Source organism: Podarcis bocagei, assembly GCF_964188305.1.
Source record: "Podarcis bocagei genome assembly, chromosome: 7".
Taxonomy (NCBI): domain Eukaryota; kingdom Metazoa; phylum Chordata; class Lepidosauria; order Squamata; family Lacertidae; genus Podarcis; species Podarcis bocagei.
In genome coordinates this window covers 52,300,230-52,327,781 of record NC_138132.1, presented here as the reverse complement: position 1 = coordinate 52,327,781, position 27,552 = coordinate 52,300,230, and the positions used below count along the sequence as shown (strand labels likewise).

The 27,552-nt window shown below is 44.3% G+C and overlaps 1 protein-coding gene across 4 annotated transcripts in view; it reads left to right on the top strand.

The window, feature by feature from the left end:
- The window catches only part of GALNS (galactosamine (N-acetyl)-6-sulfatase), a 52,546-nt gene that overhangs the window by 9,708 nt on the left and 15,286 nt on the right, over nucleotides 1-27,552 (top strand). For 3 of the 4 annotated variants that reach the window (XM_081203810.1, XM_081203813.1, XM_081203811.1), the window contains 7 exons: nucleotides 3,661-3,804; nucleotides 5,271-5,337; nucleotides 5,454-5,581; nucleotides 7,893-8,032; nucleotides 9,260-9,363; nucleotides 16,015-16,151; nucleotides 17,485-17,587. In XM_081203810.1, coding sequence (XP_081059936.1) covers nucleotides 3,661-3,804; nucleotides 5,271-5,337; nucleotides 5,454-5,581; nucleotides 7,893-8,032; nucleotides 9,260-9,363; nucleotides 16,015-16,151; nucleotides 17,485-17,587 — 823 coding nt within the window. Of the gene's footprint in view, nucleotides 1-3,660; nucleotides 3,805-5,270; nucleotides 5,338-5,453; nucleotides 5,582-7,892; nucleotides 8,033-9,259; nucleotides 9,364-16,014; nucleotides 16,152-17,484; nucleotides 17,588-19,826; nucleotides 19,892-27,552 lie in introns of those variants that run through there. The other variant, XM_081203812.1, reaches the window with a different exon arrangement.

Sequence of the window (27,552 nt, the reverse complement as noted above, 5' to 3'; positions counted from 1 at the left end):
CGTTTATCTTTGGCCCTTGCAAAATGTTAATCTCTGAGGTATGGCACTTTCTGCCTAAATTGTAAGCTGTTCCTTTTTGATCCTGCTTGAATAGCAGAGTTATTGAGTGGCTTCAGAGATGCATTCCCTTCCCTAAGGAGAGAAGGACTGATGCTAGCACTCTTCCAAGGAGTCATAGCATAATCTAGGCGGGCAGAGGGTAAACCGGGAACTACTGAACAAATATTGACCCACAATCTGCTTGTGCTGTATCCCAGGAGCTCTTTTAAAAGAGCTAAGAGTTGGATCATTGAAATTGATGACAAACCTCTGTGGTGCTGGCGCAGGTGTTAACAAAGGTAACGGCAAGGCCACTGAAAATGGTTCTTTTATATAAATCATGGTTGTTAAGAAAAGCCTCACAGCAGCTGAGGAGGAAAGTGTGATTTCTGAGCCACTTTGGAAGAAAAAAGGAGAGAGACAGAGATGACTGTTCTCTTCCTATTGCTCCCCTGACGATTGACTTCCCAGATTGGTGTATGAATTTACTGCTGATGAAGAGATTCGTGGATCAGGCAGGGTTTTGTGACTTTTTCCTTAAGGGGATTCTTCTGTTTGAAATGTTTGTGTGTTTAAGGACCATAGTTTGGTCTTACCTTCTAACCTAAAAGACACACCTCCTCCTTTCTACTCTGTGGCTTTAGCACCTGCTGCTACACTGCCACCTCCCTGATCTATTAATGGGGCGACTCAGGATTGGGGAGTTCTTAGATCAAAGTGCATTGTAAAATCGCATGTGCAAGTCTTTGTGGCAAAGGATGCCACTGCTGGGGCTCGGCAGTGAGCCAGGAACCGGGAGCTGCGGGTTGAAGCCAGTAGTCAGGACCAAAGAGTAAGCCCAGGACTAAAGGAGAAACCAGGAGGCAGAATTGAGAAACAAGCCAGAAATCGGGACTGAAGAATGGTCAAAAGGATGCAAAATTACACTGCAGTTCAGGAAGACCTTAACTGGAACAGGCAACCCTGTTGTGTGGTTTTCTGCCCTGAAGGATTCAAAATACCAGCCTGGGCAGATAAAGTCAGTGTGTAATTGAGTGGCTCACCATATGAGGCAACCATACACAGACCCAAAGGTTCTGACTTTGAAGTGTGTTGGCCTTGGTTGCCGCTGTAACAAATTTAAAGCAAGGATCGCCAGTCCCGGCCAGCAGGGCCCAGTGGTCATAGACAATAGTAGTTGTGGTCTACCAATATCTAGAGGGCACCACATTGGATTCCCCCAATTTCAAGTAGCACATTCTGCAACAGAATTAATAGACAAATCTTTCTGGAGATAAAGTGTGTCATGCAAAAAATGTCAGGCCAGGATAATACAGCTAATAAATGCAGCACCTACACGAGCATTTTCTTCCCATTAGTTTGGGGAGCAGATTCAAGGGTCATTGTTAATAGAGAGTCTAGGGGGACCTGGGTTCAAACACCTTGCTTGGCAGTACAGTATATGTGACTCCTGGTTGGCAGCTCAACTTACGTTGCACCTCATTGATGATAAAAGGGCAGCGGGGTGACATTGTTCCTTGGAGGAAGGGCAGATTAAAAACAGGGGCAAAATAACACAGGCCAAGAAAGGATGCATATATTTCAGGGGATTTGCCAACAAGCTAGCGAACATTCACTGATGATCAAGCTGTTTGCCACTAGAAGCACCATCCTAGGAAAGAAAGCAAATGAACCCACACCCGTGAATTATTTATTGCTGCAAATCCAAACAGCAGACTGCCGAAGAAGAAAAATACAGCTCAGTGGGCTGCAGGCAATGGGATGCAGCTGAGTGCTAATAAATGTAAATTCATACACCTGGGGAAAGGAAATAAACAGCACAGATACAGATTGGTTCCAGGGAGTTATCTGGAAAGCAGCAAGTCTCAAACAACCTCAGAGCCATAGCAGAAAGCTAATTAAGTCTGAGCTTGCAGCATAGTTCCTCTTGTGAGGGTAGGAAGCACCGGATTGGTTAGACCTGGCGCCTGTTGTGTCAGCCTGTTTCTAGGGCTGAATGTCATTGCCAGTCGGTAAAGGGGTGCAGCGCAGAAGAGGGAATGCAGTGCATTCTTCACTCTGCAGGCTGTCTTTTTGTGGTGCTTCCCCCCACAAAAAAAAAACAGCGCAATGTGGGCCGTGCTGGGCAAGTAGAGGACCAGTGCCTGCCCCACCCCCACCCCCACCCCCACCCCACTTGTCACATGGTTTGGTGCAATCTTCCATGCTTAGCCAGCTGGTCAAAACTCTGCCCCCAAAAGAATCTGAATTCTGTGACTTAATCATTTAAATAGGTATACTTTCCTTCAACGTGATTCCAAAAATAAAATCAACATGTTAAAATACAGTAACTCAGTAAACAATGCGATATGACCAACCACAGTAAAACAATGAAGCATATTGCCACATACCTGGTCTTAAAAACCGGCAGATGCCTGAGTGAAAAAGCAAGTCGTTAGCAGGCGTCAAAAGTGCACCAGAGTCTGCAGCTTATTTCAGGGAGGAAATGATTCCATGAGATCTGTTACCCAACAGAGAAGGCTTGTCACACCATGGCCCTAGGCAAGATGAGGCACAACTAAGACTTCCTCATCTGAGAATCTCAGCATGGGAAAAAAACATACTTCAAGTGTCCAGGCCTATGTCAATAAAAACCCTTTAATATTGCTTGGTGGTAAATTGACAGCCAGTTCAATTCTTTCAACAATGGCATCCCATGGTCACAGCAGGCAGCTCTGCTCAGCAGTCTAGCTGCCAAATTCTGCAGTACCTGCAGCTTCTGAACCAGCTTTAAGGGCAGCCCCATGTAGAACAGATTACAGTACAGTAACCCAGTCTTGAGGTTACCAGTGTTATGGGTTGCTGTAACCAGGCTGTCTTTGTCCAGGAATGGCAAGGAATGATCATCGCTTGTACACCAGCCAAAGCTGGTAAAAGGTGCTCCTAGCCACTAGTTAATTGTGCATCCTCAGGCTAAGCCTGAACTCAGACTGGATTGGATCCAGATAATCATTTTTCTCTAAGAGCACCCAAAACTGAAAAGCCAGCACCCGCCTTAAGCTTTAATTATACAAATTAAGCATGTTGGCTTCGATTTTCTCATTTGCCATCATCATTCCTCTTTTCTTTATGGAGCAGGATAAGGAACTATGTGGGCTAGCTTCAATGCCTGCTCTGGCTCTGGAAATGGCACAAGGTTCCATCAGTCTTTGCCAACCTGGAACCCTTCAGATGTTCTGGACAACAGCCGCCATAAGCTGCAGCTAGCACAGCAAAGCTGGCTTGGACTGATGGTACTTGTAGCCAAGAAAATCTGAAGGGTATCAGGTGAAGGGTATATTACATTTTCCACATATTTTTGAGCCATGGAAACTACTATTGATAAGTGCTATTCAGGGTTCAGCAGAGGAAATGGTCCAGCAAGGGACTTTGGGAGGTTACAGGTGATGGACCAGGAAGCCCCCAAAGGCAAATTATCTGAATTAGTTAGCTGTGGGCCTTTCATTGTCTATTTCTTAACCATGGGTTATTACATCTGTCAGCTTCTTCGTTACAGTGCATTTTTTGTGCAGTGCTGATAGGGTGATTGATCTTCTCTTATGCATCTCTGACTGGTTTTTTCTTTTTCTTAATCTTTTCTAGGCACCTTGGCCACAGACCTGAGTTCCATCCCTTGAGGCATGGATTTGATGAGTGGTTTGGATCCCCTAATTGCCATTTTGGACCTTACGATAACAAGGCAGCACCTAACATCCCTTTTTACAGGGACTGGGAAATGATTGGCAGGTAGCCGCTTTTCTGTGTCACCTGTACCTTGTTGCCTTTTGCTTTTCTTCTGCTTTTTCTGGCTCCTTTTAAGCTCTGCTACAGAAGAGGGCCTAGGGCTCCATTCTGCTGCCCTTCCTTCCTTCCTTCCAGCAGAGCATAACATGCTGGCGTTTGCCTTTTTCCCCCCTGTAAGAGGCCAGGGGGCTCTAGGCTTCTGGATCAAGGACCTCTGCAGGGCTGCATTTTCCAGAAATTCCACCACACTGAGACACACCAGGCACCCGAGGTGAAGTGATGGAAACACCACCTGATACGCACACAGAGCGGGCTTGCAGTACCCCCTGAGGAGCTGCCATATGCAGTGAATTATGTATGAGAACTCCATTAACAATGACAAGGTTGCAGAGTTAATCACTCGGAAGTTAGGAAACACCAGCCCCCCCCCCAAACTGGCTTACTTTTCTGCTGTAGCTTTGGCTGAAATCCACCAGCCAATGTTACTCCTGAGAAAATCACTCTGAAGGCCCCTCCTAAGTTATGCTTTCCTCTACAGAAATATCGTATGTCTCCATTTAAAGGTAAGAGATATTAAGAAGTGCCTCTGATTGCTTTCTGTGTGGCATTAAATGTGTTTTTGTCTGTGGTGCTGCCCAGTCTAGTGTGCTTATGAGTGGTGGAAAAGGTCCTGTTTATGCATTATCTAGGTAAAGGTAAAGGGACCCCTGACCATTAGGTCCAGTTGTGACCGACTCTGGGGTTGCGCGCTCATCTCGCTCTATAGGCCGAGGGAGCTGGTGTTTGTCCGCAGACAGCTTCCGGGTCATGTGGCCAGCATGACTAAGCCGCTTCTGGCGAACCAGAGCAGCACACGGAAACGCCGTTTACCTTCATGCCGGAGCGGTACCTATTTATCTACTTGCACTTTGATGTGCTTTTGAACTGCTAGGTTGGCAGGAGCAGGGACCGAACAACGGGAGTTCACCCCGTTGTGGGGATTCGAACCGCCAACCTTCTGATTGGCAAGTCCTATGCTCTGTGGTTTAACCCACAGCGCCACCCGCGTCCCTTCTATGCATTATCTACTACTCTGCCATTAATGCAGTTTTCCCCAACCTTGTACCCTCCAGATACTTTGAACAGCTTCCGCATGTTGTTGGGTTCCAAACTCCTACCACCCCTGACCATTGGCTGTGCTGGCTATGATGGGAGCTGTACTCCTATATATCTGGAGGGCCCAGTGTTGGGGAAAGCTGGATTAAACTAGATAAGATAAATAGCCGAAAAAGCAATCCTCAGCAAAACAGAGCAGAGCTATTTGAGATTGTATTCATGGTTTGCGTACATGGAGTAACGTTTCCTAATACATAGTGACTCGCTGCCAACTTCCCAGGGGACTGATGGTGAGCAAAGCACTTATTCCGCCACTGCCATATCCTGTAAAACATCTGGAACATGTTTTCTGTTTTTTGTTTAAAACTTTCTAGGTATTACGAAGATGTAAAAATTGACCATAAGACGGGGGAAGCCAACCTAACTCAAATGTACTTACAGGTACTCTGTATTCTGATAAAACGTTCTTTAAAACCCACAGGCACTTTCTGCTTGCTTGCTTATACATATGTAGCATGGGTGGCCATATTTAAGGTTGATTCTCTTGTCATTTCCAGGAAGCCCTTGATTTCATTAGCACACAGCATGCCAGCCAACAGCCGTTCTTTCTGTATTGGGCAATCGATGCTACTCACGCGCCTGTGTATGCCTCCAGGGAGTTCTTGGGCACTAGCCAACGAGGGCTGTAAGTCGCTTTTTGAGCTGAAGTATCATTTCCTCCTCCTCTCCTTTTTCTGGCACTAGAAGAAAAGCACTAGAAGAAAACCAAGAACAGTGGCGGTTGACAATAGAGATCACAACTTACAAATTTAAAAGTACATGTGTTATGAGCATTAAAGAGCAGCAGGTGCTTTGAGAGTGTTTATCCTCGGTTGAAGACTCTCTTGCAATCTGAAATAAAAGTCTTGCATCCAAAGCAAATAGGGTTGACAACTATTGATTGAGATCAAAGATTCTGGTACCTGGGTACAGTCTGGAGGCAAGACCAAAGCTGATCTGAGGGTTATCTAGCCAGGGAGCCAAGCATAAAAGCTGTCATATCAAAGGTGTACAGCCCAAAAAAACCTGGAGGGAAGAGTTAGACTCTCATTTTCTGACAACTGACCCCGAAGCAAAACCAAAAATAAACGTTTAAAATGGCCACATTTTATTTATTTATTTATTTAAACAGTAGATTGGTAACTTTCTGCATACCGTATTTATTCAAATCTAATGCTCACCTTTTTTGGCCAAATTACATTACGAAAATTAAGCTGCGCATTAGATTCTATGGCACATTTACATTTGCCACCAAATAGGGTTTTTTTGTTTTGTTTCAAGGTTCTGAAAATTGAGGTGCATGTTAGATTTGATGGTTCATTAGACTCAAGTAAATACGGTGTTTTTAGTGGATGGTGTCTTCCCTCCCCTCTCCAATTTTGTTTATAGAGGTTAATTTGAGCCAGGAATCACCAGGGCTTAGACCAGGAACATGTGTCCAGCATCAGAGATTAAGAAATTTGGTAGACTCCCCCCCCCCCCCCATCCTTTGCACTAAGATTTCCTTTGCAACTTTCAAGTAATCTGTGTGTGTGCCTGTCCACACACACGCTTCCTCTGTGGTTCCTCTTCTCCTCACCATCCATGCCAGTTTTGCTTTGAGGACATTCTGTGCTGAGTGAAGATGACCAGCTGAAATGGAGTGGGGCTTTCAAAAGGCCCCCAAATCAGAAAGAAGGGAGCCAGCTTTGTGGTGATCAGCAGCTTCCCTTGTGAGAGTGGGTGGGTCTTGCTGTTGGATTTTTAGCTTCTCTGGGAGCACATCTGAAAGTTCTCTTGGTGATACCGAGTGACCACTTGAATATAACTAAGAGCTATATATAAAAACAATACCTAATAATTAATGTGTTAATTATGAACAAATAAAACTTTTAAAAACAGTTAAGAGCTTTGCTCTAACAACCAACATACCCCTCCCCAAACATAACTAAGATTTGTAAATTCCAGGTGGGTAGCCGTCTTGTTAAAGCAAAAACAAAGAGGTTTATGATATCTTAAAATTGACCTGAATGTCTCATGCATCTTGACAGCATGGACTCTGACCTATTCAAGCTTTTGCTAGAATAATAGTGCATATTAACCGGAATTCAATCCCACTTCATTCAACAGAGCTTACTCCAAGGTCAGGGTGAAAAAAAACCCAATCCTGAGAGTAAGCCCCCTTGAACACAGTAAGACTCACTTCTGAGTAAACATGCATGTGCTTTTACACATTTAAGTTCCCAAAAAGACTCCATATTTGAAGAACTGGAAAGAAACATTTTTTGCCCAAACAAATATGCAGAATAACTCATTCCTTTTCCAATTATTTAAGACATTTTTATACTGCCCTTCATTAAGAAACGTTCCAGGGTGGCTTACAAACAATATAATTCAATATAATGTGCTAACTTTTATACTGACTACATAAAGTCAACACATTAAAACCACTGAATACTTAATATCTACAGTACCTAAAAGAAATACTAAAAGCTTGGTATTAAGACCTTTAAGAAGAAGGGCCCCGCTGGAATAGACCAAAAGCCCATCTAGTCCAGCATCTTGTTCTCACAGTGTCCAGCCAGGTGCCCAAATGGGAATCCTATAAGCAGGGATCTCATAAGCTGTTGTAAACAATTAGCAAATAGATGAGCAATAGCTGCCTAAAACCAATAAAGAGTGACATCTTCCTTATCAGTACCAGTATCCTCAGCCCTTAGTAGTCTGTTATAAAATTTATTTTGTAAATGAAACACTTTTTCTGAACCCTTGCTATTTTTGGAACTGGTTGATTTAAAAAGGGGGGTTGTTTTATAATGTATTATTTTGTTGTAAGCAGCTTTAAGAGCAGTGTGTTGGAAACTATTTACAGATAAATAAATATTACCGCTGCATATTACAGAATCTACAAGTCCTAAAGACAAAACACCCCCCACCCCCACTTGACAGGCTTGCCATTTGCTCTCCCTGCCTCTCAGGTATGGTGATGCCGTGCGAGAAATTGACGACAGCATTGGGAAAATACTGAGTCGCCTTCAAAAGCTGGGCATAAGCAACAACACCTTCGTATTTTTCACATCTGACAACGGTGCTGCCCTTGTTTCCGGTCCTGATCAAGGTTGGTCTTCCTGGTACAGAGCTTGTCAAGTTAGGAATAGAGAATTTGAGACTTCCGCATTTCACCTAGTTCGTTCCTAAGATCTAACTGGTCCATTCCTAAGATCTAACAGGTAAAATGTGGCCTGCTGACATCTGAACCAAATTATTGAGCCCCAGATCTGTAAATTCTCCTTAGCATGTCTCAATAAATGCAGAGGATCTTACAAGCATGTCTACTGAACTCTGAAAAGCTGTTAAGATGACAATTCTCTTGCATTTACAGGTTTGCTCCATTTCACAACTTTTTGGTTTTTAGTTCCCTTGGGCACAGTCACTGTGAATTAATCACTTGCCCCCTGTAATTTGTTCACACATCCCATCCCTGCAGTCTCAGAGGCAACTCTGAGGTTGATTTCAGGAGCATACAGATCAGAAGGAATTGCCACGAGTTCTAATCCCAGTCAAGCTATTGGCTCTTTTTATGACCTCCTGCAACTCCTGACTTTCAGCTAAGCAGCAATGGCCTCTGCTAACTGGCTGCTGATTTAGAACATTATGTCTGTTTGCAGTTGTGATCTTTAGTATAGAGAGACAGGAAAATTTCTCTGCTACTAATCACCTTGTTTCTCATTTATTCAAATTACAATTAATGGTGATGCAAAGAGACTGAAGTAAACAATAGATACTTTGGAAATTACTCTTGACATAGGTTAACCAACCCACTGTATGGAAACTGGGGTCTCATTCTGTCTCTTTGTAGCCTTCAGCAAATCACTGTTTCTCAGCCTCCTTCCCTCCTTCATAAAAATGTTAATAATAATAATAACAATAATAATTAAGAGCCTAATCTTCTGGAACACTTAAGAGGATGAATGCGTTAAGGTTTGTATGGTAGTTTGTAGGCTAAAAAACCATCTTCAACTGAGACTTAAAGCTTGTTTTCTAAAAGCTACACAAATGCAATGTCAAGAAATAAATGAACATCAAGTATATGTTGTCATTATGATATTTCAGTGATGTCACACCAGTGTCACAGGTCAGTATGCTACTGCAAATGTCCAGGATGGAAGGGTTAATATGCTATGTAGACTATGATGTTGATTGACATTGTTCAAAGGACTTGAACAAAATTCGTTGGTGGTGTCCTTGGGGAATAGGTTTGTTTTACCCTTTAGTTTTGCTTATTTCACCTTTGAGTCATACCTCTCTAGAACTCTTTTAGAATTACTGTTTTCTCTTTCTCTAGCTGGTAGCAATGGCCCTTTCCTTTGTGGCAAGCAAACTACCTTTGAAGGTGGCATGAGAGAGCCAGCAATTGCCTGGTGGCCAGGACATGTACCTGCTGGGCAGGTGAGAGTCTGGAGTTATTTAATGACTTTGTTACAGTCTGTTCTGAAGGTGTATCTTTCTTTTTAATGAATTCTAGTGGGCTTTTAGTCAGAGAGCCCTGTTCTCATCTTGCAGAAGAGCCTTCCAGACACGGCAGTAAGATCTGGTGTTGCAGCACTATGGAGTGAGCAATTTGCTCCCACAAGGCTAGAGGTAGACGGAGGCCTTTTGAGCCCTTGCTTCCAGTCTGGCTCTCCCAGGTTGCATCCTCTTTGTGAGAACTGCAATCCTCTGGCCTGTAGATGGGCATTCTCCTGCACTGTCTGGCCTCCTGCATGGTGTGCTTCTTGCACCCTTTTGAATCCATGGAGGGTCACTGCCAGCCACTGCAGACAACACTGAGCCAGATTAACCAATGGTTTGAGTCAATACAAGGCAATTTTGTATGTTCATCAGGGTAACTCAGTTGATCTTCCACCACCCTTATAGTTAGAGAGACCTTTCTCCAATCCTGCCTAGACATTTTTAGTGGCAGTTCAGCCACCCAGGCCATTGCCATAAGAGCTATGCACCTAAGCATCCCTAATTGTCTTCCAGATTGCTGGCTTGCTTCCATAGGGCCAACACTGTTACCTGTAACAAGTGCATGCACAATATTCAGGACACATGTTTAAAATGGAGTATGTGTGCTCACTCCTCCTCCCTAGCTTGACTTAGCTTTAATTGTGAGCCCTTTGGAACAGAATCCTTCTGTATCTGCACAATGATGAGTTTATAACTGATATACTAAATTAGCAGATCTCATGTTAGGGAAGAGGCCCTCGCATGTTGTCCTAAAGCATCCAAGACCCTGGAACTAGACAAAAGTGGGTTAGGATTTTTAGGTGACTGTTGCACTGAGGGAGGTCTGTGTACTAGGATGTGGCTGTTTCTCTGCTTAAATGTGAAGTGATTCTGAGCTCTACAATAACCAGCAGGTAGCTCTCATCAGGTGGCTACAGTGGTGTGTGCAAGAAACCATCTTGGTACTCATTAATGATCAAATAATCAAAGCCTGCAGGAAACAGGTTTCTAAGTAAATAATGGGTGTTTTCTTTCTTTTGTGGATATCTTCATTCCAAAGAGAGAGAAAGAGAGCTATTCAGAAACTGGACTTTTATGAATCCTTTGTGCTCTTGGACGAAGAAAACTTTTAGTTTCTAATCTACATCTCCTTTCAAGGCTTTTTAATTAAATTGAGAAGAAGGCACTGTATGAATGACACATTGGCCCAGCTTGCACAAAACGCTAAACCACACACCATGGCTTAGTGGGTATGAGCAATTGTGCATGTTCCCAGAGTGAAGATCTCGGCTGCTGCATTCCTCCCTTGGTCCTGTTGCTGCTGTGCTGCCTGGGACTACATTATGGTTGAGTTTAGTGTTAAGTCTGATCCTGGCTTGTCCCCCTGACAAACCACAAGTGGTAAACCAATAGCAAACATTGGCCACACCTTGTGGTTCGGAGTGAGACAAACGATGAGCCCAGGTTCGACCATAACATGCTCTTCCCTGTGATCATCATGTTTGCTTGTTTGCATTAAGTCATGGTTTGGCTCAATGTTGACTTGTGCACCATGTCATTGACTTACTGGGAAGGATGCTTCCAGATATCTTAAACCCAGTGAATGAAGTGGAGAGATGATTTCAGGTTTGTCACTGTTAATGTGTATTGCACACAATCATATGTCGTCCTCTTTAAAATGTTGAACATAGCACTTTTGATCTCTATTCAGAGGTGCTTGTGTAGGTGAACTCTTTGCAAGCAAAGGTCAGTGGTCTCTGAATGTTGCACACAGCATACTTCTGATCCTCAGCCAGCAGGCCCCATCTGAGCCCCTCTACCGTCCCTTGGTGCCTCCTGCTCACCATCCTAGAAGGGCTCTCCTGGGCAGTTGGCTTCCTTTGTTGGGATTGCACACCTTTAGAGATAAAGCCTCTGTTCCATGTGCCTGCATGAGAATGTGGTGGCAGCTGTTATTTTATAGAGAAATACAGCACAATAGATGTTAATGGCAGTTTCCTCCTTACTTTCAAGACTTCTTAAACTCTGAAGCCCCATAGTCCCCCTGCTGCAGGTGAGAAGTAAAGAGCTGCTTTTTGTTTCTACCTATCTGCTCTGGCATCATGTTCTGCTGATCTGCATGGTGCTTTTCCTGCTTTTCTAGTTCTTTCTTCATTCTTTCTCTTTTCAAGGTTTGTTGCCTGACTTCTTCTATCTGCTCCCCCTCCAAAAGAAGGATTTCAGTGGGACATATTTGCAGATTTTCATTGCATTCTGCATTGCTTAATTCACTCCTTACTTTACTGTGTTGCCTAATTGAAGCTGAAGTAGCTCACAGCCTATCTTCATAATCAATGCCAGAAATATCTCTAGGACATCCGTAGATAACACCTCATGCATCATGAAGTGGACTGCAGCCCATGAAAGCTTAATGCCAGAAGAGAATTGTTAGATGTTTCAGGTGTTACAAGACCCTTTGTTGTTTTTGCTGCAGGAGACTAAGGCAGCTACTCCTCTGGAAATCTAGGAATCAATACAGGCATGAGTGGAAGTTGTTTACGTGGCTGGAGTTTCCTCTTTTTGAAGAGAGGGCAAAAGCTCCTTCCCAGAGGAATGTATTGCAACAGAAAAAATCCTCAGTTAACCCTGTATTCCGCCATTGTTGTATTACAGAAGCTGATCTGTTTTTGTTTCTTTTGGCTGTCTTTAATTTGATACTGAGCTACCCACCTACATGGCAGTTTACAAAGAATGAGGAGAGAACAGGCACCTGTTCCTAAGGACTGTCAACAGCCTTTGCCAACCTTGTGCCCTCCATATGATTTGGACCATGGCTTCCATCAGCCCTTGCCATGTTGGATGGAGCTGATGGGAGTTGTAATCCAAAATAACTGGAGGGAACCACGCTGGCAAAGCGTGACATACAGTATTGAAATTGACACAAAGACGGCAATAGAAGAAGGGAAGGGGGCTGTGTCAAAGGCTTCATAGGAAATGCTACATTCCAACATCATTTTGGGTACACTTAGTCCCCAGAGACCAGTGGGTTTAAGTACTCCTGTCTCTGTCTTGGATTGCAGCCTTTGACATGAACTCTTTTTTGCCCAAATGAATGGTTTGTGAGCTGATATTTTTTGTTACATGACAAACTCTGATATTCACAGACAGACAAACAAGCCTGCCTCCTCTCCAGCTGTGGAGCTTTATAAACCATTTTTAAACAATAACAGCAGCAGAAGCAGCAGCACATGTGTCTGTTAAAGATGGAGCTGTGTGTTCATTGTACCAAAGGAAACTCAATTGATATATGCCTTTTAAATGATGTACTGTGTGATGCAGACTGCAAATCTGGATATATTTATATTTGCAGTATTTGGAATATTCTGGCAACTACTAGCACATTGCAAAACAATAGAAGAGGGGATAAATAGCTTGGGTATGAGAAGGCATTAGCTGCCCTGCCATGTGAGAACTTTCGTAATCTTGTCTTAAGATGGCATTTTAAAGCTTTCTACAGACATTCCTCATTATACTCTCAAACATGAGGGCTAGAAACTGCTTCAAATGAAAGCAGAAGTTCTCAGAAGGTCAATATGCATGTCAAGATTCTGAAGTGTGCAAACAGAGTGGACATGGGGAATGTACTAAGTATACATACATTAGTCAAACTGAAGAAAGTGTGTTAAATATAAGAATAAAGGAACATGGTACAGCAGAATTGGAATGAGAGAATAGTGGGTGATTTTGTTTTTTTGGGTTAGTTCTGGAGGAGAGTTTTCTGAACCAGAAGCTTCCTCCTTACTTAGTTTTCATAGTGTCAGTTTTCATAGGGTTTTTTGCCCATACTGTTTTAGGTTGTGGAACATAAACAAGCACTCTTTCTGGATTTCTTGCTCTCCCCACTACCCAAAAGTCTTGGCTGAATTTTCCAGGTGGATTCATAACCAGCGAAAACAAACTTTAAACATTTTGCCATGCTGCCTCTGCCTTCTAGAAGCATCCTGCTGGCAGGAATCTGTATTCTGCTGTTCTTTGAATCCTCTGTTTGCTCTGTGCCCCCTCCTTTCCTTTCCTTTCTCTTCCCCTCCCACCACCGCCACAGCTCTCCCCCCCCCCCTCCGCGCACTCCCCTCTTCCCACCTCCCTGGTTCTGCTCCCTGAAGGAGAAAAGAACATATCAACCCAAAGACAGCAGTGCAACCTTTTCTTCACTATCTCCCACAGGGCACAAATTGAAATTGAATTAGACAGGGATATCAGGTCTGCTTGCTGTGATAAATGTAAAAGGATTTTATTTAAAAACACCCTGACATTTGTTCACCCAGTTTCAAATATTTAGCTTTCCCCCTTTCCATTCCTGGCGGGGGCAACTTTATTAATTGTCGCCTTTGATTCAGAGTTAGAGCTTGAAAGCACTGATAACGCTGGCGCTGGCTATTTCTTCTCGCAATGTGGCCCAGAGCAAAAAGGATTTCATTTTCTTAAAGACATTCTGTGTATGCCGAGAGTATATATATATATATATATATCATTTTTTTAAAAAAAAACACACAACCTCTTCTTTACTTGCGGAATACCGGCTGTTCCTTGCTGATACTGGAAATATCTGATCTTGCTCCTCTGTTTTTCATTATTTATTTTTCACTGGGCTGTTACTCTCTAGAATATCCTTCCTCCCCCCCCCCATTTGTTACAGGAATTGCAAGCAAAATGAAAGCGTGCTGTCAACGCAAGAAAATACTAAATCCCCCCCAACCTTATTTCTCCTCTGAAAATACTTCAAAGTTTATATAAAAATCGTAACCTCCTCCCTGCCCCACTTCCCCCCCTCCGGTTCTTCTCTTTAATGTGGTGCTACAGATAAAACCAAGTGGCTGTAACACTGACGTTTAATTTCTTTTAAGAAGTTTTCTCCCCCTTTACGCAGAGAGAACAGCGTGCAAGACCACGGATGTAATTGGCCATTTAAAGTGAGCTGCCTGCACTCCGGGCTCTGTTTAATAGCGAGGGGCAGGTACAAGGAAGTCACTGGCAGCTCCCTACTGGCCAGTCTATTGATTCAGGACAGAAATCAAAGGCTCTTTGAGTTTACCCACAATGTTGTGTTAAAAAAGTGACCTTAAACCATTCACCTCTTCCCCCTGCCGCTACCCTTCCAGCCCAAATGCAGCTTGGAGAATTTACAGCATCACATGGTCCACAGGAGCCCAGCTTGGAGAAATGCTGCTCCTGTTGGGCTCAGCAGCTGCTTCCAAAAGCCTTCGACCTTGATTGCTGCTCTGCAAGGGTCTTTTTAAATTTATTTTTTGAAATATATAACTGTAAACATGAACCCATAAAAACAATATGCAGGTTCCAACTACTACCATATTGTATAGAAGTATCCTTTTCTCATCGCCCTGAAAAGCTCCACCACCATACTACACTTCATCACTTACCTGTATTATTTTAAACTTATATATCATCTCAATCATGAGAATGTGTCCAAAAATTCTAAATCACATGCTGCTCTGAAACTGGTGAGTGTGCAACTTTACTTCTTCTGCAGCTTCCTTTAGGTATCTTAGCAAACCTCTGCTGGTAGGCCCAGCACCCGGCTTCTCTGGGTCTAAGAGTTCAAAGAACAAGTACAGTGGTGCCCCGCAAGACGAATGCCTCGCAAGACGAAAAACTCGCTAGACGAAAGGGTTTTCCGTTCTTGCGTTGCTTCGCTAGACGAATTTCCCTATGGGCTTGCTTCGCAAGACGAAAACGTCTTGCGCTTTTTTAAAAAAACCGCTTGAAGAAGCGCAGTTGCGACGGACTGTGCTTCGCAAGACAAAAAACATCGCAAGACAAAAAGACTCGCAGAACGAATTCTTTTCGTCTTGCGAGGCACCACTGTACAGAGGACAAGAGGTGGGATGATTACACTCCCTCCCCCAAAGACACTTGGGCCACGTAGTTTGGTACTTGGCTTATTATTATTATTATTATTATTATTATTATTTATATAGTGCCCTATACCTAGAGGTCTCAGGGTGGTTCACAGAATAAAATTTTAGCTGTAAAACAAAATTTTAGTTGTAAAAATGAAATAATGCTGGTACATGGCTGTAGGTTAGAAAGCATGTATTGCATGCAGAAGGCTCTGGGTTCAATTCCTGGAATCTCCATGTAGGATGGGGAAACAGACCCGTCTGAAATCCCAGAAAGCCGTTGTCAGTCACTGTTGAATCTGATAAAAGGCAGCTTCCGGTGATCCTATTTTAATAATTCCTTCCTTCAGAATCATGAGGATTCTTAGTTTCCCTCCAGGGAAGGGCCATTGCTGAGTTTTAGAGCACATACTTTGCATGCAAAAGATTCCAGGCTGCTTTTCCTCAGTACTTCTAGGTAGGGGCTGGAAAGACCTGGTTTGAAACCCTGGTAAGCAGCTTCCAGTATAGGTGATAACTGAGAAAAAGCTTCCTAAACACAAGCTTTTTACCCAACTGCCTGGAGTAGAATCCAGAATCAAACCCTGAACTGCATATCTTGGAAGGTGATGAGACTATTCTTAAGACCTCATCATTGGAAGCAGAAGCTTCCTCAACTCTGGGTCTGCTAGCTTTGATTGTTTTGCAAATGCTCTTGTCTTGTCAATGACAGGTGAGTCATCAGCTGGCAAGCGTGATGGATCTCTTCACCACCAGCCTCGCATTGGCAGGACTGCAGCCTCCCAGTGACAGACAGATCGACGGAATCGACCTTTCGCCTGTCATCCTGCAAGGCAAGTTAATTGACAGGTGAGTTATGAACATCACACTCGCGGCTTTCCATCCCTTGACTCCTCCAATTACTGGTGTGGAGCAGAAAAAGTTGGATATTTTTAGAGCCTCTTATTTTAAGAATGGGTCAGGTTTTTTGGCTGCTGGGTTGGGTGTTTTAAAGTAATGCTATTGTACTGACTCTAGCTCCCTGGCAGAGCACATATTGCATGCAGAAAGTCCTAGCTTTAATCTTCAGCATCTCCAAGTAGGACTGAGAGAACTGTCTAAAACCCTGGAGAGCCACTGCCGGTCAGCGTAGTATACAGTACTGGGTTTGATGGACTAGTGCTCTGATTTATTACAATTAATTAATTAAATTTTCTATACCGCCCTTCATCCGAAGATCACAGGGCAATTTACAGTGATTTTGACTGATATAAGGCAGCTTCACATATACACCCATAATACAATGTCAATTATATTTGTCCTCTCTAATTAGGAACAAATGTTCATATGCAAGTAATAAGAAGTACTGGATAGGGAGAGTCAGTGGCAGGACATGAGGTGAAGGGCAAAAACTATACCAGACCCTTCTGCTATTTTCTGGAAACCATCCTGAAAATGTGAATTAATGCAGACCTCCCCACTGAATTTTCTTCATTGCTAATAGACTTCGTACTGGTCCAGTATGAACCTCCTTTAAAATAACAGCTGGTGCACATTGTGTGCGCTGAAAATATCTGGGTGGGGAAATTTTCCCTTACATCTTTTGCATCCCTTTCCTCTACATTTTTGTCACCCGCCCTAATGTAGTTTCAAGGTGGTGTAGGGCACAGGATGTCCCTCACATGGCAGATATCAAGATAATTATTTGTCCGTTCTGCTCAAAATTCCCCTTTCTGTGATTGGTTTGCCAGTGTTCGCAGCACACTTGTACAGTCTGGCTTTCCAGGGCCGTTAGCTGAAGACTTCGGCTTCCTGTACCCTTTGCAGCTCCCATCACACAGGTGCCCCCTCTTTTGGAGTATTTTAAGCCATCAGGCTCTGTGTGAAATTACATAGTCTGGTAGTTCAAGGATTAACAATTGCCAGCAAGATGACTTGCATAACATTTCATTCTTGCTTACGCAAACTCAGACTCTCGCCTTGATGGACGCTTTAAAAAATGCTAATTGAAAACCTTGCGGTGGAGGCTATTAGAAGGCAACCTGCTCCTGAGTGATAGCTGAGTTGCCAGCCAGGCTCCATTAAAGTGTTTGTCTCCCTTATCTGTGTGGCTGCCAAAAGCGAGGGAAGCCGCTTGTTTGGACACGTTACATTTCTCATGCGGCTGTACATCTCTCTTGTTGTCCTTCCCTCTTTCCATCAGGCCAATATTTTATTACCGTGGCAACGAGATGATGGCAATACGGGTTGGGCCTTATAAGGCCCATTACTGGACCTGGAGCAATTCCTGGGAGCAATTCAGCCAGGTAATTGAAAATCCTCCCTCCCTCCTTCCTTCTCTCCTGCATGTTTGTCTTCCTCCTCCCATGGAAATACACCCATCACTCCCAGAAGAGAAACTCAGATCATCAAAATGTCGACTTTTGCTCCATCTTCATTTTTGTTTAATGCAAGCCATGGTTTTGGGGATATGTTAAGGGGGTACAGATCAAGCTAGCCCACCTTCCAGAGTGGTGCTCAGGAGGCCATTGCCTGTGCATGTGCCTGCTGCTCTTTGTGACTGTCTCTGTCTAGTCCTGGCTGCTGTCATGTTCCTTCTGGTGGAGCATATGCCTGCACAGCATCCCCCGGAAGCACAGCAGGTGGAGCTGGGCACCCGCAGCCTCTGGGAGCATCAGAGGAAAGTGCTAGGCAGCATCAAGGAGAGGGTAAAGAAAGAACCAGGGGCTTGGAGGGTGGTTTGGAGAGGCTTGGTCTGCCCTGTTAAGAAACAGTATGTAAAGTGTAACTATGTAAAATGATAATAACCATAATCTCAGAAATTGCCGCCGCCACTCTTGTCAGAACCACCAATAGCCACAGCAGCATAAATCTGCCTCACTTTGAAGGGTATAATCAGCCTGCCAGACTTTTGGCATTGCCAGTTGTCAAATGCCCCAGAGTTTAGACTTTAGTTAAGAGCGAGAGAGAATAATTTTGAGCAGAAGAAATATTGCAGGCAGCAGCTTTGATCGTGCAGTGCGGAGGAGTGGATCATCTTTCTACGGATGAATAAAATGTAGCTTGCTTCCAATTCTGTGCTCTGCTGCACAGAGGCAGCTGGTCAGGGTGCTGAGCTTCTTGTGCTGGCATAAGGAGACCCTCCCCTCCTGCCTCCACTGTTAGATGTTGCCAGGCTTCCCAGCACATTGTCATTCAACCACTACAGAAATAAGTTCTTTTGAAACCTGCTTACGCCTCACCCAGCACCCGATTCCAGGGGTCCTAGTATCCAGCGCACCAAAAGAAGTGGGATGAGGCCAAGGACCAAGCCCTGTCTTGCTCTGATGGGCCACAAATACACACCATAAATTACAGAACGCCCTTCAAAAATGCATCAAACTCTAGGGCAATCTGATCTCTGCTGCTTCTCACAAAGTGGCTTTGTTCTCCACTCTCTCTTTCTCTCCATTGGCTGCTCTCCTCTTTTTAGCTGCGTCTTTCCTTTCCTCCATCCTCCATCCCGTCTACATTTACCAAAGCAGTGTTCAAGGTGGCTGGCAGCATTAAAATTACAATAAAAGAATCAAAAAGTAAACATGTAAATAAAATTAAATGCAAAAAAACAGAAGCAGCATAATAGTTAATCAGCTTCAAATACCAAAATGAATGGAAAGCCCACCTGAACCAAATTGTTTTCACCTGCTAGAAGGGGGGACAAAGGAGAGAGAGTGGGGGTAGCTGCAGGAAAGGTTCCCATATCCACTCTCTCATCCAGTTTCCATCTGGTCACAGCCTTCCTCCAGCTGCACTTGCCAAGCTGCTCTGGCAATGGAGATGCTGCATTGGTGAAGCTTAGCATTGGTGCCAATCCTGTTAGTATTTTTAATTCTTAGATTTCTGTTTCTCTCCTTCATGTCCTCTCAGGATCTTCTTACCTAGCTTTCTTGAGAGAATAGGCCTTTTGTGATGGTGGGAGGACCGTTGCATTTGGAAGCAGGAGAGGGTAGAACCCACCCCGCCGCCATAGTTTATACAAAGATGAGAACTCGGATAAATTTAATTGTTTTTATGCTGTGTTTTAAGTATCTAGCACACAAACTGATGTTGAGAAGCATTTATTTTTGACCTGAGCCTCTTGCTACATGTCTGCCTTTCTGTGTGTGCTTAGCTGAGATAATGGGGACCAGTTACTCATTCCCAAGGTTATCCTCCTGTGAGCAGTGGCAGACGTGCAATTAAGGAATGTTTATTCCTTTCTAAGTCTTTGTTTAACTGCTAGTTGATAAAAGTCAGCAATTATACTGTACATCAGAGAGATGATTAAAAATTCATTTGCCTTCCTGCCGCTCATGTCGTCTGTGGTTGATGTGGGCAAAATTGGAGCACAGAATTAGTGGACAGAACAGCCATTAACAACGCTCAGAGAGAGAGCTGGGGTTGAAATTTGTTCAAATTCTTCTCATGCTCAGACATTAATTACAACCCCAAGCCAGCTTAATAATAATAATAATAATAATATAATAATAATAATAATAATAATAATGTTATGCTTTCGATTTGCAGATACTTGAAATGCTCCCAAGGTGAAATTGTTGTACAATCTCTGTTTCACTGCCTTCAGTTTCCATCTCAGTATTGTTGATATTGGGTGTTAGGAGTTACAAAAGCTGATTTCTTTGCAAAATTGTGTGTTAGGAATTACAGATGTTGGTTTCATTGCAAAAATGTGAGTCCTAATGCATAAATTGTAAGTGGCGCCGGAATTCCAGCCATGAGCTGATCCCACATTGCATTGGATCCACTGGAGCTTGTCATGGGCAATTGTTGGGTCTCCTCAGTGACTCATAATCAGCCGTTTGATTCAGATGCCTGGCTGTGCTTGGCCCAAGGGAATGCAGTATTGTCATTAGCTTCCTTAGAGCCAGAACTGCATCCCCAAAGCTGTGAATTCAAAGCTGTGACGACAAAAAGAGTGCACCTCTTGGGATTGTAGTGGAGTTCAACCTATCTAAACGGGACTGCACTTGATCAGGTGTATCCAAACAGTCGTCACAAGCCAGTTTGTTTATTTTTAGGTCTTTTAAGGCAGGGACAGTGGCTGTCTGTTCTTGGCTCTCTTTCCTCCAGCCCGTGATGAATGAAGTAAGTTTCAAGAAGGTTCCACATTCTGTGGTAATAGCAATGGTGGACAAAGTTCACAAAACCCAGGTTCCTTTCCATGTCTGTGAGCATTTCCCTCTACATATTACAGATTCATAAGTGCTCCATTCAATATGAGCTTTCATTCTGGATGGGGATCCTGGTCCATGGCTCTTTGCTCATCAGCTAAGGTGCTCCATTCTTGCAAAACATGCTGGCTAATCTTATTTGCTCTGGAGATCAAGTCTTGTTTGAATTCCTTAACTTCTGGTGTTTGCAGTTTTAAGATCCAATAACCTCAGTGTCCCAAACACAGACAACATTTGCTCCTTAAACTTTGATGGTGCTTAGTCCATCCTAGCTGGTCACCCTCACCTGCATCATCACACCAAATGAAGACTATATTACTGGGTATATAATAGAGGAGGGGAAAATATCACTTGTCTCTCTCACATACACTTCCTAGTCTTGCCCTAGGCTGGTGTTCTCCAATTTGAGTTTTCCCCTTCCTTGTCATGATCTGTTTTCTAGCTAGAACACCTTGGCATTTTTCTCTGACTTAATTATGAATATAAATGTTATTTAGTGAGCACCTGTTTTCCTTAAAGTGCCAAAAGAAGAAATATAAACCCACTCCACAAGAAATCCGCATGACTAAAGAAAACCTGGCTGTGTCGCTTTGCAGCTGTAAGTTGTGCGGGAGGGTTGCATTAGGAATATTTACTTAGCTGCCAGCCAGAGGCTGTAAAAGAGCCGTTTGTGATTTACAAGTAGTTCTTGTCTATGTAGTTTCAAATTGTCATAACACTCAGAAGCTGATAAATGGGTTTGTGCTGAGTAAAAGGAAAGTTTAGTGTAGGGAGGGAGATGCTAGTAAATAACAAAAAAAATTGTGGTATTTTTGGAGACACATTTATTTTCTGGGCCAGGACAGTAGATAACTCTTTTAAGCCTATGCCAAAGAACCTTGGGCTGCACTGGCAAATCCATTTGAGATACCACAGGAACGGCAAGCTCTTGACAAGTGTTTGGAAGGATGAAAGGCCTGTGACTTCGCTTACCCTTTTGCTCTAGAAGTGTCAGGACCCCGCCCCTGAGCTCACCTGTTCCTCTTGGAAAGAGGCTCAGCTGATTTGTTGGCAGCACTTCCCTGTGACAAATACATTTGGCCACATGGAGACATGCATCACTGTTATGCACAGACAAGCACTCTGTGCAGGAATTGGTTGAGTCTGAAGCAGACTTGCACAGATTCTGTGGGCCAGAGAGGAGGTCCTACATCCTTAGGATGCAGCAGTATTGGGTGGAAGAGGTCCTACCTTCTTCTCCACCTTCTCTATAGTCTTGTCTCGTTCTGAAGAAGAGGAGGGCAGGGTCTCCACACCACCACCACCTTGGACTATTAAATTGCTGTCTGTTAAATTGGGATCTCAAGGCTTGTTGGTTCCATTTTTATCCCACATTTCCTTCAAGCAGCTCAAGGTGGTGTACTTGGCTGTCTCCCATCTTACTTTCCCAACAGCCCTGGGAGGTAGGTTAGGCTGAGAGTGAGTGACTAGTCTCTGGTCACCAAGTGAGCTTAATAGCTGAATGAGGAGTAAATCCAGATCTCCCTGGTCCTCATCTCACATACTGGTTCTCCACTCTCATTCTTTTGCCCCTTGTGCTTTCCTCGTAGCAAGACATGAAGGCAGAAGTCTCCTCTCTGCTTGCCTTCCACAAAGCATTTTTTTCTGTCCCTGCTACAGCCCTGGTTGCAGTCCCTGAAAGAAGATGTATTTTTCATAGCCCCTGGCTGGATTGCATATTAGCCGATAGCTTCAGCTTCTTCCTGGTGCTGTCAGCTTCGTATCTTGTTAGCTTTCAATGATTTTTTTATCATAAAGGCCACTGTGTATTTTTAAAAGGTTTTGTGTCCATGTTTATACGAAGACCCCTATTGTTTTAATATAAAATGCCAAAGGGTTTTTTTCATGCTGCAATCTTCTCTGATTGCCCTTCTCATCTGACGTGAAGCAATCGATAGCACCTTTTCTGCGAGGGGGGGGGAAGGGTGTGTGGTGTGAAGTCAAGTAGAACCTCACAAATAATGACATTTGATTGTGGTCCTCTGAGCATGTGGGTTAGCCATCGATCGCTTCTGCTTGAGAGCCGATGGAGACTTTCTGATTTGCACCCCCCCGCCCCCGGTCCCTTCCAGACAGTTAACATGTGAAAAGCGATTTTTGTTCAGCAGGGCTGAAGCAACAGCTGCTGAGAAGAAGTCATAGTAATAGCATTTTCAAAGGAGGGGTCTAGGTGGTGATTCACTCTGCATCCTAATTCTAGAGACTTTTGCCTGGAATCCTCCGGGTCGGTGGAAATAGCCTGTCTTCCCACAGGATGGCTGGAGCTTGAAGGGCCAAGAGTGTGGCTGTGCTGAGGATTCCTGGCTCAAATCAGCTTCCTCATTCATTACTTCATTTCCTAGTACGTCGCTCTTTCCCCCGTTCCTCCTGTGCCGTGTCCATTGGAATGAGGAAGCCTCGGCAAGAGGACAGAGACGCTCCTTGTGTCAGCCAGGCGGATATCGCAGTTGCTCATCAGGCCAGAATGATCTGGGATCGTGCCCAGGTGATGGATTGCCAAAGGCCGTTTGTTAACACACGTACACACACGTTGGTGGTTCCACTGCTTGGCTGGGAGCCAACTGGCAACCGCCTGCTGTTTTGCCTCATGTTTATATCGACTGAGCATCTGTGGCCCATTTGCTTGGGAAATTGATGCACTGGCAGGGCAGCCATAGAGCACTGTGACCAAGGTCGTCTCTCTCTCTCTCTCTCTCTCTGTGTGTGTGTGTGTGTGTGTGAGAGAGAGAGAGAGAGAGAGAGAGAGAAGAAGAAGAAGAAGAAGAAGAAGAAGAAGAAGAAGAAGAAGAAGAAGAAGAAGAAAGAGGAGGGGGAGGAGGAAGGAAGAAAAATTTTGGGAAATAGGGCAGGTGGTAGAAAGGACACACATCTGATCTTCCACAAAAGCTAGGGTGGAGATGGGAGGGCAACAGAGACGACTCGGTGCTTCTTTAAATACTTAAGAGATTCAAACTGTTCTGGGGATGTGTGCTATGGCAAAGTCTGCGTAGAAAAAGCAATAGGTAATCAAAAATCAAAAATGTAGTAGGTTTTTAACAATCTCTGGAAGGAAAAATCAGCTGTGGTTTTTTTTTGGCCTTACTGTAGGGAGGGAAATCAGAATGGGGACTTCTGCCCATGTTTTTGAAGGCAAGTTCCCTTTCTGGATCCCTCCCAGAAGCCACTTCAGATCCTTCTCAGAGAATACTGGTTGGCCCAATCCTCACTGTTTCATCTGGCTTTAGTTTTCAAAACAAGATGGCTTTTGTGCTTTAGTGTGTGTATACACAAGAAACTGAGTATCCTTCTTAATCTGGAGTAACATCTGCTTCCACCTTCTTTTGTTTTTACAGTGACTAAAGCAAGTTAGATTCCCCATGGCTGCCACCAATGCAGAACATGCCATGGAAAATGTGGGGAACAGCAACCCTTGGGCCACACAAGCTTCAGAAGCCACTGGGTGGCCAGAAGGGTTGGAGCAGACTGCAGAGGAAGCACACTGTGGGAGCCCCTGCTCCCTCTGTGCTTGTTCCTTTTGATTCCTGCAATGGAGGCGGTTGGACTAGATGATTCTTGGGGTCCCTTCCAACTCTATGATTCTATGGAAAGGAAGTGGCAGCAGTCACAGGGGACACAGCTGGCACAAGAGAACTGCCTGCTGGTCCAAGATGGGGGTGTGTCCTAATATTGGGAATGAAAGCCAAACACAAGCTGAGTGCTGGTGCAGCTGTTGCCAACCACCATTCTGTTCCTTGGGTGGCTGCACTCACAGCTCACATCTGGAGGCAGTGGGCCTGCACGTGGTTGCGTGGAAATATATTTCAGCCCCCAATCAGCTGAGTGCGTTAATGCTAAGGCTGTCTTAACATGAGAAGCCAAGGGTGCTCTGTAAACAGAGCAGCGTGGAAGCAAATACCCAGAGAATAAATTCTTACCTCAAACGAAAACATTTGCACTAGAGGAGCGCAGTACTAATTAGCAGGCTCTTAATTAAATAGCCTTTTTGATTTGCATCCAAATTACAACTTGTATGTTACGTCTTGGCTTTGATTAGCTGTTGTCACCGTCTTCTTCTTCTTAAAATAGTATTGAAATGCTCCACTTTGCGCAAATGCAAACCCCGCTTGGTCTCGGAGGTCTCCAGCACCAGGAGGTGAAAAGGTCAATCACCTCTGTATCCATTTAAAATCCATTATGGCCTGCCTGCTGCAGCTTATCAAGCAACTCTCTCTCTCTTTATTTTTCTAGCCACTGATTCAGGAATCTATAGCTCTGTGCAGGTAAATGGGATTTCATGGGCTTCTAACCTTTCTTACTTTATTGAAAAGCAGAATATTAACTGCTCCACTGACCAGCCTGTCCATTAAAGACACACAGGATATTTTTAGAAAATTGTTTGCCAATCAAATCCCCTCCAACGTCTGTGGAGAGCCTTTCAGCTTAGTGTTCGTTCTATGTGCAAACAGTACAGCTGTGCCGCTGCCCCTCCCATCCCCCCTTTAAATGGGTTTTGCCATGCTGGCCTCTGTATTATGTAAGTCCTTTTCACAAGGAGGGTGACTTCAAGGAACCTGGACAGGCTAGAAGCCTCATGGAAGGGGACAGAGGAAAGCCCTAGATTGACCAGATGCAACTGAGATGCTGTGACCATTGGCGACCTTATAGGAGGCATAGAATAGAGGAGTGTTCTTCAAGGGGATGCTGTCATCTTGCAGTCCCCAGCCAAGAAGACCAGGGCCTGGTCCACACATGCAGGAGACTGAGCGCAGAGAGCGCCATATCAGGCTGTGGGTGGAAGCTCCTGTCTGCAAATGGGCAGGGTCACAGCTCAGCGGCAGAGCACCTGCTCTGCATGCAGAAAGTCCTGGAAAATAAGAGAGCGTTGGGAAAAGGCTTTTGCCTCTTTTCTCTTCCTGCTGCACTAGTATTCTATTTGCTTAGTGTCTGGGGTTTATTTTGTCTTGTGCATTCAAAAATGCAATTCTCTGCCTGCCCTCTAAATGGGTCCAGTCCATTCTGCCACCTTGGTCCCAATTTCTCCTCTTGCTGCATGCAGACCCATTCTTGGTTTCTTGGCCTGCAAGTTGCCCACCTATGATCTTTTTTTCGCTTTTGCCACATGGTTGGTGGAAAAGCAAGGCAGTTCCAGGGCAGCTTCTTCATCTTTTCTCCTCCCCACCCCAAGCTTCTCCTTCTGATTCTCCTTCCTTCCCCGGTTACCTAAAACATTGGTTTCAGGCAACTAGTGGTGGGGCGGTGTAGCGGTATGAGAGGCTGTTTCTAGGTGACCATGTGTTCTCTCTTCCTGCTTCTAGGCTCTCCAGAATGAGGGGAGGTTTTGCATCTGCAGCTCCACCCCCCCCCCCTCTAGGCAGAAATGTGTTCTGTTACCTACAAGAGGAGAAGTAAGAACATACTTGGTGACTGGTATTCAAAGAGACACTTCTAGGGCCCATGTGTATTGAGCTGGCATCTCACTTGCTGATCTTGTGCCATATTTATTTAAAAGTATCCTACTGACCCATTGACAGCTCCTTTAGTAGGAAGATGCACTCAGGCTGAAAACAGATGTTGCAGACTGGGTAGTTCAACTCAGTGTGAGAATGCTGGTAATTGGAAATGCTGCCATTGTAGTGCTGGGTTAGAAGTTGGGCAAGGTGAATGAAGCCATTCTGTGGGTGGTTTAAAAGACACACACACTAGTCCAGGGGGATTTCTAGCAGTTAACTCTTCCTCCAGAGATGTTGGGTGATGGGCGGATACTTCCTGCTGCACAGGATCATGCCCCTCTATGATAGATCACTTTGAGATTCAGATTGGTGTAAGCAGTCTACAAATCCACATTTGCACACAACCAAGATGGATTTGTTTCCATCTTTACATGGAAGTTGCCAGCCATCTGGAACCCGAGGATGCAGCTTTCTGAGCAACATCCAGGTTGCCATCAGAGCATCCAGCAGACACAGCTGTAATGAACTCCTCTCTTCATGATTAATGTTTTAGAAGGATGTGATGCATGGGGGTGTGGTGCAGAAAGAGAGCTCATTGCTTCATGCTCTTGATTCCAGCAAGTGCCCTGATAGTGATGCGGGGTGTGGGTATGTGTGTTGCAAATAAAAGTTTGCCTTATGGAATAGACCAGAGACATTATAGCATTAATGCAAAGAAAGGGTATGCTGTGGTTGGCAGTATGATATGCCCTGGATGATAGTTTGGGACAGTGCATTAGTATAGGATTTGCTCTAGAACGGTCATCAGCTGCTGGAGTGCAGCAGTTTTGACTATTTCAACCTGACCTGACTATTGTGGAATCTGGAGTGGGGCCAGCAATATGTGTTGTCTATCTTTTGATTATGATTCTGCACTTTACACTGAGAGAGTGAGGGATGGGTTCACCCTTTGCATGGTGGAGAAGTTTGCCACGTGTACACTAATTAAAGTAAGGAGATGGTGTACCTGGAAGCCATAGAGTTTGGGAAGCAGGAGCAAGCAAGCTGTCCTGGGGGTAGATATTATTGAATGCCTTTAATAAGTGGATCAAGGCACATGGTTGTGGGGAAAGCATGTCTTGAGGGTTGTGTGTTACTGACTGGGGATGGTGGTGAGCAGGTCCTTCCTAACCACACATGTGCCAGTCAGTTGAGCATGAAAAACAAATTCCATTTTGCAAGCTTCTTTGGGTCCATTTTTCTTGCGTGACACTGAACTCCTAGGAAACCAATTTACTGGCCTTTTGGTCCAAAGGCTTGTGAGGCAGCAACCCTGCAAAAGGTCTGGTCCTTGCCTGGATGGAAGACCACCTGGGATGCCTATGTATGCTATTCTCAAGATTTTCCAGGTAAAGGAAAGGGGTGATACAAATGTAATGACAATTAGGAAGCTTCTCCTGTCCTCAGTACAGCCTGGCAGCCAGCCTGAGAACGGGTGTGGGTGTGGAGAGGAGATTCTGGTAATGAATCAGCACTGGGGAAACATGATTTCACTGAGCCACTTTGAAATCCATTGGAATTAACATGGCAACATTTGACAACCCTATGAATCTG